The following is a 14,838-nucleotide window of genomic DNA, read 5'->3' on the forward strand; positions in this document are numbered from 1 at the left end:
CTACATCAGGTGAAATAAACATTTCTTGTGCTTTATTCATGAGATGAGGGTCTCCTACCCTTTCATATGTATGGTAAAATCCATACTAGTCCAGTAACTTGAGTGGCACAATTAACTTACAAAAATTATTCTTGCAGGTTGCATCATTCTTAATTTTGCAGAAATACCAACTGGTGCCAGTATAAAAAAGGTAAGTCCTATAACAGATTTAAGCCAGAGATAACAGACAGAAAAAGGAATTTTCTTTGCACTTCATTAATGGATACATGTTATTTATTTATATACTTATATTTTACAACAGAATCAAAGTATCAGAGAAAGAAGAAAAAAATAATTTTGGTTTTCTTGTCTGGCACTGACAAATAGTCATATGCCACATAAATAGGAAACAAACAAAATCATTACTGCTGCCACAATGCACAAGAAAGCTGTTTAAAACTTTAGCGACTATTATAGAGAAGAAATGCAGCGTCACGGAGTAGACAGAGTGTATTTTCTGCTGATGAAAGTGATCTCTATTAATGCTGCTTTGAAAATCCTGATCATAGATTCTTTCATTTTAACAGTAAGTGAATAAGGCTGGTTTAATTCTGTGCAACTAGAAGCATGTTGCATAGAACCAGTTAAGGGGTAATTTTTACATGGAACCGCTAAGTTTTAAGCAGTAGGAAAGCATGTACAACGAATGAAAATATTCCAATCATTTATTTCTGTAAGGGGTTGTTTAGGGGCATAAATACCCTTTTAAAGAATACCGAGTAATGGAAAAGTGCACGCCATAGTTTGATTGTGTCTGTATATTTTCCCAGTGAGTATGCATATGGGCGTAGTTCGGGTAAGGCATGGGTGGAGCAAAGAAATATATGCATAAATTATAGTATTTTATAATTTATGTGTACCCTGGTTAACATGTAGACATGGGCATTTGCATAGGGTGGTATAAGTGAACCTGCCATATATGTAAGCATGCTTTCTGCCACTTGCATTTCTGTTCTATAAAGAAAAGCCAGCAGAACCTTTTATTTATGGAACAGGCTTGAATTAATAATGGTATATCATGTGCTTGTAATAAAATAAAAAAAATAGGTGCCTCTCTCTCTTATTGAACTACCCTCTTGCAGTGGTTCTCAAACCTGTCCTGGGGGACTGGAAGCCAGTCAGATTTTCAGGATCTCCCTTAGGAATATGCATGAGAGGAACTCGTATGCCTGTCACCTCTCGTATATGCAAAGCTCTCTCGTGCATATTCCTTAGGGAGAGCCTAAAAACCTGACCAGCTGGTAGTCCCCTAGGACAGGTTTAAGAAGCATTGCTCTAGATCAGTGGTCTCAAACTCAAACCCTTTGCAGGGCCACATTTTGGATTTGTAGGTACTTGGAGGGCCTCAGAAAAAAAAAATAGTGTCCCATGGGGCAGGTGGGAGGGAAAACGCCGAGACGCTCCCTTGGCAAAGTTCAAACTGGAACCTCCGCCTCAGTTCTGGTCACCTTGCCCCCCTTTCCCCACCCCAGTGCCTATAACTCTGCCCCTGATTGGGTCCCTGCCTGTTCCCCTCCCCCTCTTCTCCCTTGACTCCTCCCTGCCCCTCCCCCCCACCCCTTCCCCTCCCCGGGCAACTGCCTCGGCCCTTTTGTCACCACGACCCCTAGACGGAGGGGCGCTTGTCCTAAACCCTTTGCAGGGCCACATTTTGGATTTGTAGGTACTTGGAGGGCCGCTAAAAAAATAGTTAATGTCTTATTAAAGAAATGACAATTTTGCATGAGGTAAAACTCTTTATAAATCTTTCCTTTTGGCTACGTCTTAATAATATTGTCATTTATAGCTAAAGAGACATATGATCAAGAAACTTTTATTTTACTTTTGTGATTATGATAAACATACCGAGGGCCGCAAAATAGTACCTGGCGGGCCGCAAGTTTGAGACCACTGCTCTAGATGGACATTGGCGTGCCAGCAGTCCCGTCCGACATTTGCGCACAGGACAAATGCGCGCTGCCACTTCCAGGCCTTTGCACTCTGAGGGTGTGTGTGTGTGTGGGGTGGGAACTCCCCACTACACTTATAACTCCTCGCGCTCCCGCTGGGGGGGGGGGGGGAACTCCCTCCACTACACTGAAAATTCCTGAAGAGCGAAAACAGGAAGGAGAACAGGAGTTTTCAAAGTACTGGGGAAGTTCCCCCCTTCAACAGAAACACAAGGAGTTGTATGTGTACTGGGAGAGGGGGCTTCCCTCCCCATACACCCCCTCAGAACGTAAACAGGAAGGATTTAAACCAGCAGAAGTGGCAGCAAGCATTTGTCCTGTGCGCAAATGTCAGGGCGGGTTTGTCGATGATGTCAGGGCGCTTTCGATGATGTACCCTCTAGATGATTTGTTAGCATTCATTGAATATGCTAGTGCACATATAAAGGGCAAATCTATAACTTAGAATTAAGGGCTAGATTCAATAAATGGCTCCCAAAGTTAGGCACCCTTATGATCCACACTAAGCTACAGTAGTATGGCACTCCACACAGAGCACCCTTTACAGAATAGCCTGGTGCATTTCCTGTGTCTAATATTGGGCGTCAGCAATTATGCCTTGCAAAAAGCTGGTGTAAATGCTTACACCCAACCGATGACATTGGGGGAGTGCAAATCCAAATATTCTAGAACATCAAGCACAGCTAACATGCCCCTCCCATGGCCAAGCCCCTTTTTGATTTTCTCACTATGAAATTTAGTCACACATGCTATGGAATAGGGGACTGGGCAAAGGTACTTGTCGACTCCTAATTACTGCCAATTAAATGTTTGCTAACTCCAATAACTGATTGGTAGCACCTTATTGACTTCAGTAGACTCTGTGGGCCGGATTCTCAAAACTTAAGGTTGCCTTTAACACGGTCGCTAACCTGGTTTCAGGCAGTTTAGCCTGCATGCACGTTAGCAGCGGATTATCAAAACGGCTTATTGCAGTCTTTTAGCAAGCTTTCTAGCCGTCTCCGACACTGCCATGCAAATGGCTCTTGAATATTGAAACCAGAACTCCGGTGGATTTTTAAACATCACCGAGTCATTCTCCCAAGTGTGGCATCAGCATTTGGGGGCAAAAAAAAAATCAGCGACTGTTCCAGAGGTGCCAGTACACTGTGAAAAGTACATCTTGTGGCGTGTGTTTTGACTGTGGCTAATGAAACAAAATATAAATGGTGTCAGGTCAAAAGCGCGCTGGGACAAAGGCGCGAGCAGACAATTGAGCGCAGCGCGGAGGCGCGTGCTGAAGAAAATTACTGTTTTTAGGGCTCTGACGGGGGGGGGCATTGGGGGAACCCCCCCACTTTACTTAATACAATTTGCGCCGCGTTGTGGGGGCGTTGGGGGGGTTTGGGGGGTTGTAACCCCCCACATTTTACTGAAAACTTCACTTTTTCCCTGTTTTTAGGTGCGATTTGTATTAAGTAAACTGGGGGTGCTCCCCAACAAAACTCCCCGTCGGAGCCCCTAAAAACAGTAATTTTCTTTGGCATGCATCTCCATCTTGCGCTCAGTTGTCGGCGCGCGCCTTTGTCTTCCGCATTGTTGTCTATGAACCATATAAATTACACAATTCACATAAATTATAGCCTTTTTTTTTTTAATGGGGAGTGTTAAAGTCGGGAACTTCTCCTCTTCCCCAATGTACTGCGGCACACCTGAAATCTCAGGAGGCACACAGTTTGCAATACACTGCTCTAAATGTTAAATTTAATTTGTTGTTTTTTTTTTTTTTTAGACCTTATTGCCTTAAAAATGAATAAAGTGTATTGGCATATTCTATCAAGCCATTCCAATCACTGTTCCAAGTTGTGCTAAAGTCCTGAAACTACATTGCTGACAGTGGGGTGTGTGTGTGTGTGTGTAATATTTCAGTATTGTGTTTTCAGGTTCTGGCAGAGCTATTGTAAATGTGATAGTGAAAGAGCACCCCCTCCCACTCAGCTTCGAGGGAACAGTGATTCCAATTAAACCATGCTGCTTGTTTCACAAATGCGAGCTCATGTTTCGTAACTAGTTCTTGTTTACAACTGTCCTGCAGTTCTTCAGTGATGCCCCCTGGTGCTTCCCTCAAATTGTCTTACAGAATGCTCAGTACAATTCTAACAAACCTAGTCGATCAACCAAGGTAAAGGTTTAAAATAATAACAATAGAAAATGTAAAAAGGCCACATCTAGCTTTTACAATTTAACTAATCAGCACTTATGTAACTCCATCTCTGTCTATAAACAACGACCAAATAAGACTGCAAATTCTAAATGACTAGAGGAATCTAATTTGGGCCTATTCTCTAACAAAGCACAGTGGCAGTAAACAAGTCAACACAGGCAAAATATACATTATTGCACATTATAAACATTATATACAATGGGAAAATTGTATCTCTTATGCTACTTACAAATAATATCTTAGTTGTATGCATTGTAAGTTCTCAATTCTGCTATACAAATTGAGAACAAAGAGAGGTATTTTGCAAGATTATAAATTCCAGAGGAAATTAGGAGTGTCTTAATTTTGACCTGGTGAGTATAATCAACTGGATCCCATGAATTCTGTAAAAGAAAGTGTTGTTTGTTTGTTTACTTGATACTATAATAAATGGCTATTTCATTCCTGAACATCAGCTAAGTTACCTTATAGCTATGAAAGGCAACTAGATAAATCTAACCACAGATGACACACTACATCAGCATCTAGGGATGAACACATTTTCAGTTTGATTTTGGATTTTTGGCCATATTTCCAAAATTTTCACACTTGGTTTGATTTCACAAATTTGCATCAATATAATTTTGTAATTCACATGTTATTTTTGTAACATGTGCAAATTGTCTTTTAATTCAGGGGTTGACGTGTGTTAAATCAATTGTGCATGGTTAGGTTAAAAAAAAAAAATTTGGACAGGTTCCTGGAGGAAAAGTCCATAGTCTTCTATTGAGACAAACATTGGGAAAGCCTTTGCTTGCCCTTGGATCGGTAGCATGGAGTGTTGCTACTATTTGGGGTTTTGCCAGGTACTTGTAACCTGGATCGGCCACTGTGAAAACAGGATACTGGGCTAAATGGATATTGGTCTGACCCGGTATGGCTATCCTTACATTCTTTAGCTAAGTTGGATAAAACATGACCTTAGCATACCCTTAGAGGGGTTTTTCCCATGTGCTAAGGCCACTTTTACCACAGCCACAATATGGCTGATTTTCTGTTTTGTGTATTGATGGCCATGTGATTAATGTTTATTTACCTTACTTATATGAAAAAGTATGTCATTTAGTGATTTGATATCATGTGTTAATGTTTCCATTAACACATGACCCTTAAAACAATTACCATATGAGCACTTACCACCATTCATTTTGTAGGTAGTAAGGGCTCATGCGGTATTTCTACACTAACCAGTTAGCACGTGGACATGCTGTTTAGCAGAGAAATGGCCACTCTCTACCCCTGAAATGCCTCCTCAATATATATAATTTTAACCGTGCGCACATACAGCAGTTACTACAGGATGCTTGAGCATAGCCCACAGTACGCCATTTTAAATTGTGTCTAGTCACGCATTAGAGCCCAATGTAGCTTAGTAAAATGGTCTCTAATTTAACATGTGCTAATGAACTGAATGTATGCTAATGAATTGACATCCTTAACAGGTCTCTGCATATTAATAGATGATGTATAAAAATAGTAATGATGATTTTTTTTTTTTAAAAAACCAATTAAAATAAAGCCTTAAGGTAAAAATATGAAATTGTCAAGCCACTCTCTTTGGGTTGCCTCTACGTTTACAGAAAGTTTGCCTGTTGGGATTTCGTCATAGTTGTTCCTGTGTAGTTTCAGACCAGCTTTTCTCATTAGCTGAGGAAAGTCCTTAAGGTTCCAGGAACTTGTCTTCATGCTCTGCTCTAGGGCTGAAATGCTTTGGTTCCTCTGGTAAGTCTTTGAATCGGTGCTAGATTTCTGTCAGTGTGATCTTGACGCCTTCTGCCACGCTCTCAACATTCAGTATGAAAGTGTCTTCATTGGAGTAGTGCTCAATTATGTTATCATCCATATTTACTAGGATACTGATAAACAATCAGGAAAACATCATTAATACAAACTTAGCATAACCAGAAGAGAACCTGACAGTTTATCAAATATTGCTACTTAACAATGATAAACTACAACAAACCCAGAACCACTGCTATGGTACTTCAAAAGATATAATGTGCTATGTAAAATACAATATACAGTACAGTGGTACCTTGGTTTATGAGCATAATTCATTCCAGAAGAATGATTGTAATCCAAAGTACTTGTATATCAAAGCAAAGATCCCCATAGAAAAAAATGGCAACACTGACACTTCGTTCCACAATCCAAAAGGTGCTAAGGAACTGGGAGGAAGTGGCGAGGGGTGGCCCAGGGGTATGTACCTGTTGGGTGCTGCAGTTTACAGATGGCCAGCCGTGCGCAACCATCGGGGTCCCTGTACAGCTGCAGGCAGCGCTGCTTCAAGGAGATGCCTCTTATGTCTGCCAGCCAACCTTCCGCACCACGTTAGACAAACCCCTAGCCCACGTAGATGAGCGCCATCTCACATGCGCATTATGTATAAACACGCATAACATCGATGATTAACATTGTGCGTGATTATACATAATGTGCATGTGGGACGGCGCTCAGCTATGTGGGCTCGGGGGTTCTCTAACGTGGTGCGGAAGGCTGGCTGGCGGACGGAAGAGGCATCTTCTTGAAATGGCGCTGCCTGCAGCTATAAGTGCTCATTTATTGGGGCGGCGCTCGGTTTGCGAGACAAAATTTGCTGAGTGTTTTGCTGGTCTTGCAAAACACTCACATATTCAGCACATAACCAGATACGATGACCTACATAAAGATGGGACTGTATTTTATGCAGTCATAGTAATGCAGTTATCCTCGCTGCTTAACAGAATAGAAGCACTGAACAAGTCGACTCCACCCATAAAATAGATGGTTTCAGCTTAGGCACTAACCAGGGCAGGATTAACCAATAGGCCAAGTAGGCACGTGCCTAGGGCCCAAAATGGTCAGGGGGGGCCCGATGAAGGACGGCATCAACATTGTTTTTTCCAAATGGCGATGGGCCCCTCCAGCATCGATCGGCAACGCGCCCCCCCCCCATCAAAGGAAAGTAAGACAAGCAAGCAACGCGGGTAAGAAAGGCAACGGGAACTGTAATTGTGCAAGCGGTGCTGTTTGCCCAAAGCTTCCCTCTGATGCAGCTTCCTGTTTCTGCCTGGGCGCATGGTGGAGTGGGGTGGGGCAGGGCAGGGGGGCCCAGTGTATTTGTGTGCCTAGAGGCCCTCGACGAATTAATCCTGTCCTGGCACTAACCAGGGATTTTCAGCAGCACTGTCTGATTTAGTGCCACTGAATATGCCTGGTAAGCCCCGGACACACGATTCAAACAGCCAGGAGCCATTTCTTGCTGTTTAAACTGCTTATAATATCTACCCCTATAAGTTTAGTGGCACTCCTTTTAGTAACAGGGCAGCTGATCCACAAGATCCAATGTGGTAAAAAAAAAAAAGAAGCAGATCAGTTGGAAAAGTCCTCTACACTGATATTTATTAAGGAACTACACTTAAAATCAACCATAGCAGGGGCTGCATCAGGGGCTATAAGAACTGATATAAACAACATACTTAAAACTATTGTAATCGAAAAGGATGTTGTCCTGGCAACACTTGATGCGGATTCACTTTACACAAACATACCACAGCAAGAAGCAATAGAAATAATATGGGACACCATTAAACATAGGGATTTCAGATTGAGGATACCCACAGAGTTTGTAGTTGAACTTGCCGACAATCGCTTTGACTAAGAACTACTTTTGTTCTGATGGCAACTTTTATCAACAAATAAAGGGGACAGCTATGGGGCTACCATGGCTCCTTCCATGGATAATTTGTATGTCGCTAATTTTGAAAAAGAATTTCTAAGAGCCCATAAATATGAATCCAACGTGATTTTATAGAAAAGGTACATAGGATGATATTTTGGTGTTAGGACTTCATTTATTTATTTGGTTAGTTTTCTATTCCGTCCTCCCCAATGAGCTCAGAACAGGTTACAAGCTTATTTTCTCAAAAGGCAAGTTCGACCACGTCTCCCCACTCCTGTCCAAACTTCACTGGCTCCCAGTTCACTCCAGAGTCCTCTTTAAATGTGCCTGTTTAGCTTTCAAGATCCTACATGGCATCCTCCCTCCCGTTATCCCACTCTTCTGGAACTCCTCTAACCCTAATTCCACTAGATCCTCCCAAAAACTGAAACTATCATTCCCCTCTGCAAAAGGTATATCCCGCGTAAGAAAACTAGGAACATCCCTCCCCTTTAGAACCACAGAACTCTGGAACAACCTCACATCCCCGCTCAGAATTTCAAGCTCCCTTAAAATCCTTCCGCAAACACCTGAAAACTTGGCTCTTTTCAAAAATCTAACACTTCCCGCTGTTTGGTTCCCTGTCCCTCTTTATCTTCCTAGCTCCATTCCTATAATCCTTCATTGTAGCTCCTTTTCAATCTAACCCTGTAAACCGTGCCGAGCTCTATGCTTGTGGAGATGGCGCGGTATTCAAACCTAAAGTTTAGTTTAGTTTACAAGGTTGGCATACATAAGGCATAGACAAACATTATAAATTTACTTGTGTATAGTAATGTTAGATTTACTGAGAGTCAAGTTTGACATAGCCGGCAGTAGGGTTACCAGGCATCTGGATTTACCCGGACATGTCCTCTTTATAGAAGACATGTCCGGGCGTCCGGATGGCCTTTCAAAACCAGCACTTTGTCCGGGTTTTGAAAAGCTTCCACCTTGGGACAGCATTGGGAGTGCATCCATGTATGCACGGATGTGCATGACATCATTGCGTCACATCCGCGCATGCGTGGATGCCCTCCTGACATCCCAAGGATGAGAACAGATAGAGGGGACGAGGCTGGGGCATAACGGGGAAGGGCTGGGAGGCATTCTCCCATCCTGTGAAGGTTTATAAAATGTTAAACATGACCCTGATGTAATAGAGCAGGGATCTCAAAGTCCCTCCTTGAGGGCCGCAATCCAGTCGGGTTTTCAGGATTTCCCCAATGAATATGCATTGAAAACAGTGCACACACAAAGATCTCGTGCATATTCATTGGGGAAATCCTGAAAACCCAACTGGATAGTAGCCCTCAAGAAAGGACTTTGAGACCCCTGCAATAGAGGGTACACTGCACTGCTCCTTGTGTCCCTGGGCAAGTCACCGAATCCTCCACTGCCCCAGGCACATTAGACAGAGCCCGCCAGGACAGGCAGGAAAAAAAATGCTCGAGTATCTGATTGTAAACCATGTGACATCATCTCTTATATCAATGTCACAGGCAGGACTAAGCCAGAAGTGAAAACCTAAGTGGATCAATATTAAGCTGCCTTCAATGTTTTTGTTCCTATTATAAATCATTATGGTGTGTTGTAAGAAATGGAATAGCAGATAAATAAACTGAACTGTCAACATTGTTTTTAAAATGATAACCCTGGCAGCTAAATGAAACAGAGATATTCACCATAGGTGTCTGGTTTGCAGCCAGCACTGAATATCTGTACACCTTTTGCTCTCCTAACTGTATCTGGATAACTCTCTAGAAAGCAGGCTTCTGACCAGATAACCTCCCACTCCACCCCTGCTCTGCCCCCATTCTAGCCTAGCCCTATCCAGATAGTGTCCCTGGATATTCAAGGATAGCATGGCAACACCATTCATCTGAATAATGGCTGCCATTATCCAAAGGAAATGACTTTAATGGCTCAAGCTCTCTTTTTAAAAATGTCATAGAGCTTACTAAAATGTCCTTATCCATTACCCCCCTCATAAGCATGTAAAATATAAGCTCCTCCTCCAAAACTGCCACGGAATCCTATTTAAACCATAGATGGCTCAGATATGAGTGGAGGAGTGGCCTAATAGTTAGAACAGCAGGCTGAGAACTTGGGGCTCGCATTTGAATCCCACTGCCAACTCATTGGGCTCCTTTTATTAAGGTGCGTTAGGGCATTAATGCGCTGCTAGATCTTAACGCCATCTTTGAGCTGGCGTTAGTTCTAGCCAAGTAGCGCGTGGTAATATCCTGCTTGCGCTAAAAACTCTAGCGCACCTTAGTAAAAGGAGCCCATTGTGATCTTGGGCAAATCAGATACAAGTTAGCTTGTAAGCTCTCCAGGGACAGGGGAAAAATCTGTTGTACTTGAATGAAACTCAGTGTCAACTCCTGCTAACAATGCATGCACTACATCCAAAAGAGCACCTAACCTACAGTAATTGTTTGACTAATACTATTTTTAAAGATATTATAGTTATCTGCGTTTCTTGCTCTTGCTGTGAAGAAGGAATTAACAACAAAACGGTGTCACCCTGTGACATTATAGGGCTCATTTTCAAAAAAGAAAAATGTCCTAAAAATGGCACACAGGACCTTTTTTTCCATAAAAATCGACCAAATCACTTTTTGAAATTCATGTTAAGACATCTTTCTATGCAGTTCATCTTAATCTCAAGGAGGCATGTTGAAAGTGTGTTTTGGGTGGGACTAGAGCAGGATTATGAGTCGGATGTTTTCCTGCAATAATAGATCATTGTAAGAACCTCCAGAGCAAAAAATAGGACATTTCTGGCTAGATCTGTTTCAGTTATGACTAAGTGCTGAAAAGGTGCTCAAACTGACCATTGACCACTGGAGAGATAAAGGCTTAACCCCCCCCCCCCCCATTAATCTACAGTGCTCACTGACCCCATCCCAGCCCCCGCTGACCACTGGAGAGAAAAAGGTTTAACCTCCACCCCCCCCCCAGTGCTCACTGACCCCCATCCCAGCCCCCTAAGAGGTAAAAAGTGACAGTACATACCAGACTCTATGATAGCCGCAGCTATTGTGGCCATTCCTTTTAGAGCAGCAAGCAGGTCCCTGGAGTAGCCCAGTGATCAGTGCAATGAACTGTAGAGAAGTGGACCCAGGTCCATACCTTATTTTAACTGGTACAGTTGTGGTGGAAACTGAGTGCTTCAAAAACTACAAAGTACCTACTGAACCCACATATAGGGGACATCTGCAGACATAGGGGACATCTGCAGACAAAAAACTTCTAGGTATGACTATTGACAAAGGCTGCACATGCAACCACAAATTAACAAAACAATAAAGAAATCTTTCGCAGTTATGAGAAACCTTAGACAAGTCCGAAAATTCTTCGAAAAAACACAATTTCAGCTCCTAGTACAATCTCTAATCCTAAGTATCCTAGACTATTGCAACATCCTCTACCTCCCCTGCTCTGCAATAATGATTAAACAACTACAGACAATTCAGAATACAGCTCTGAGACTCGTCTATTCATTGAAAAAATATGATCACATTACTGAGGCATTCATCAACTCTCATTGGCTTCCAATCAAGGAAAGAATACAATTTAAATTCTACTGTATACTATTTAAAACTATAAATGGAGACAGCCCAACCTACCTAAACAACCGCCTCATCCAAACCACCTCTACCAGGCATAGAAAAACACACACCCCATTCACTTATCCCACCAATCAAAGAAGTAAAACGGAAAAAAACTATACAACGGACTACTGGCCACTCAGGCAGCGAAGATAGACAACTAAGTCTCCAACCTATTGACAACAACCCCAGACTACAAGATGCTCAGAAAGGAAATAAAAACTATACTCTTCAAGAAATCCCTTAATAAAGCTTAATACCATGATAAAGCTTAACTCCCCTCTTACCATCCCCTCCCTAACCCCAGATCCTACTTTGCCCTCTCTTGGAAACCTTCTCTGATCTAACGTTGTAACCCTTCTTCCATAACTCTTTTTGTAATCCGCTTTGAACCGAAAGATAATGGCGGAATAGAAATCTGTAATGTAATGTAATAAGGGCTATTGCAGTAATGTACACTTGAGCATAGTAAATTTTTTTGCTATGCTCACCATTCAATATAATGGGGTCATGATGTGAGGTATTCTTGGGACCAGTTTTGCAACGTTCATTGTACTGTTCCCAGGATATCCCATTGCCGTGCTAGGATGTCTTTGTGGTCAGTCTAGTAAGACTGTTGGCTCCCGGACATCCCAATGGCTTGTTTATATGCGTTTTTCCCATGGACATTTTTTGTTTGTGTAACCTTGGTTCCACTCACAATGTCCTGGATTCTGGCTAAGCTCTTTGGGGTAGACACCTGAACCTGGATATACAAAGCAATGTTCAGTTTGTGGAGCTGGGTGCAGGCCAGGGCCAGGGTGTTTCCCAGTAGGCCTGATATTTCCCAATTGCTGGTCAAAGAAATTAGTTGCACGACAACAATGGGGGATGGTTTCAAACAAATGTTAACTTTACTATAGTTGATATCCTTCTTCTTACAAAATCCCAACTATTTACGAAATTACTGGAATAAACAGAGGTTCACTTCAATAATCCCAAAAAGGTTTCTAGTCTGTCCTTTCCTGGTAACAAGTCTCTGGTTAGGAAGATCTACCTTTTCTCAATCAGTGGCCCAGAGCTATTTCTTCACTGTTGTACCATCTACTTAGGCCATTCAATACTGTTGCCCAATAGAGCCTTGTAGATCAACCTAGGATCCCCCTCTGTCATTTGGGCTTTGGCAGGGGTTTAAGCAACCAAAAGCCCTGTGTCTTTCCTGCTCAGTCTATTTATTTTTCCTCCTTGGGCGAGGTCTTATGACATACATTCCTCCTCCTTCCCTTTAGTGATCCCGAGGAAAATACAACTTTATGCAAGGGGGGTCACATTTGAAAATGTTCCTTTAAGAAAGACGTACGGAGTACAGAAATGTCTAAAATAGGGTGATTTTCAACCCCAAAACTGACATTTTTCTGGTTCAAAAATGACCAGAATTTTGGATGTGTTTTGCAAAACATTAGATACAAAATTACTTCCTAATGGTTTGCAAACCATTAGGAAGTAATTTTGTATCTAGTATTTTACTATACTTCCAGCAGTACTTGTTTGTTGGTTTTGCAAAACATCCAAAATCAGATTTGGACATCATATTGAAAATGCCCTTCCAAGGCTGCATTCTCTGTAATATTATTTGCTTAGAATGTGTACTTAAATATTGCTTTTTTTCACTTACCCCTTTTTGCTTTTCTTGTAAATTTTTGTAATTTTTTCTACAGGAAGCCCATATTTTTCAGATATCTGAAATTACAATTATAAGCAGGTAAGACATATGTATTCTCATTTTGTCAGATATTATTTTGTTAGATGCTTGATAATATTATTAATAAGTGGATTAGACATGTTTTAAATAAATGTATAAATAGATTAGATAAAATAAATTAAATTAAAGAACTGAATGAGCACTATATACTTCATTGAACACAAATGCTATGATATTTTGGATTATATACATACATGATAATTAGAGTGTGCTACAAATGGGATTTATGGTATGTGATTGCAACCACAACAAAATAATGGTACTAAAAGTCTTTCTTAGCATTTTTATATCCAAACACCAACGTTCTCTAGGTTTTCTGGTGCTAGACCAAATGGAGTCTTTTAAAGGACCAACCAATAATTCTGCAGTACTTCACTCAAGGTCCCTCCTACCATCCTACAATGCTTCAGCTGGTTTTCATTTAGATTCCATTCACAGAGTTAATTTTCTACAATAACACACTTTTCTTTATGCTCTCTAACCTATTGAACATTGTAAATAATTATATATAATGGAACAATATCCAGCTTGCCTGTTTATTCATCTACAGACCCAATAATACTCTACAACAGGAATAGAAATTTACCAAATTTAGGCTCCCTTTTATCAAGCCATCTTAGGGTCTTTTATTGCTGGCCGCAGTGCTCACAGAATTCCTATGAGTGTCGGAGCTTTTACCTCAACGGCCGGCAATAAAAATCCCTAACGCAGCTTGAAAAAAGGGAGCCTTAGAGAAGCTCTAAAACTAGAAACGTTGGGTCTCTATAGTTAGAGAAACCGAGCCACATAAAAATGTCCATGACAGCAGTGAATGCCCCCACCTCCCTCATCCCACCCTTAGCATTTACTGAAGATTTCCATGGTGAAAAACAGTGGGGCCAGAAGCTAATATTGGATGCTCCTGCTTCTTGGGTGCTAGAGTTCAAAATGGCACCAGTTGAACCCTAAATGGTAACCTTATGTACTACTGCTGAGAGTCAAGCTAGGTGTAAGGGAACAGGACAGGACAGGAACATGTTTCCTCTAAGCTGAGTGGGAGTCCACCGCCTGTCGTCCAGCCAAAGCGGTGGTAGGGTGCTGTTTCAATTGTGAGGGACAGGCAAGCTCTTCAGGACTCCAGGGAACTTGTCTAACCTTAGAAATTGAAAACACAATATCAAAGCACCACCTCCCAGTGGAAGGAGTGCAGTTGGAGGACACATGCTTAACCTAGAGAGAACAGTGGACAAGGGCGGGCTTGTCACTTGCTTTCATTGATAGGGTTTAAGGGGGGGTAGATATTTCTCTGCTCTTAGAAGATCAGGGGAGTTAGTGTTTTAACATTAAAATTAATGTGCACAAATGCAAACACTGTGTTGTAACTTTTGGGAGATGTCCAACATTCCCCCTGCAGTTACCACAAAGAAAATGAATATCTCTGTCGGGAACCTTGATAGGTTCTCTGAGACTAGCCTCCTGAGGTGTACTGGCAAAAATGTTGGGATCCCTGAAAGGAGCTCCAGTTCTGGCTGAAACAGGTCCCTGAAGGATACACCTGCCAGCTGAAGATTTAAAATCTGCTCCTCTCCACG

At 41.8% G+C, this 14,838-nt stretch overlaps 1 protein-coding gene across 3 annotated transcripts in view; it reads right to left on the bottom strand.

Annotated features, from left to right (window-relative positions):
* Positions 1–3,571: 3,571 nt before the first annotated feature.
* The window catches only part of GRHL2 (grainyhead like transcription factor 2), a 279,232-nt gene continuing 267,965 nt past the window's right edge, over positions 3,572–14,838 (bottom strand). For all 3 annotated transcript variants that reach the window (XM_033933112.1, XM_033933110.1, XM_033933109.1), the window contains exons 15-16: positions 13,181–13,245; positions 3,572–6,086 (exon numbers count right to left, since the gene is read on the bottom strand). In XM_033933112.1, coding sequence (XP_033789003.1) covers positions 5,972–6,086; positions 13,181–13,245 — 180 coding nt within the window. In that variant the 3' untranslated portion in view covers positions 3,572–5,971. The remainder of the gene's footprint in view (positions 6,087–13,180; positions 13,246–14,838) is intronic.

This window comes from Geotrypetes seraphini, chromosome 2 (genome assembly GCF_902459505.1).
Source record: "Geotrypetes seraphini chromosome 2, aGeoSer1.1, whole genome shotgun sequence".
In the NCBI taxonomy this organism is placed as follows: Eukaryota; Metazoa; Chordata; class Amphibia; order Gymnophiona; family Dermophiidae; genus Geotrypetes; species Geotrypetes seraphini.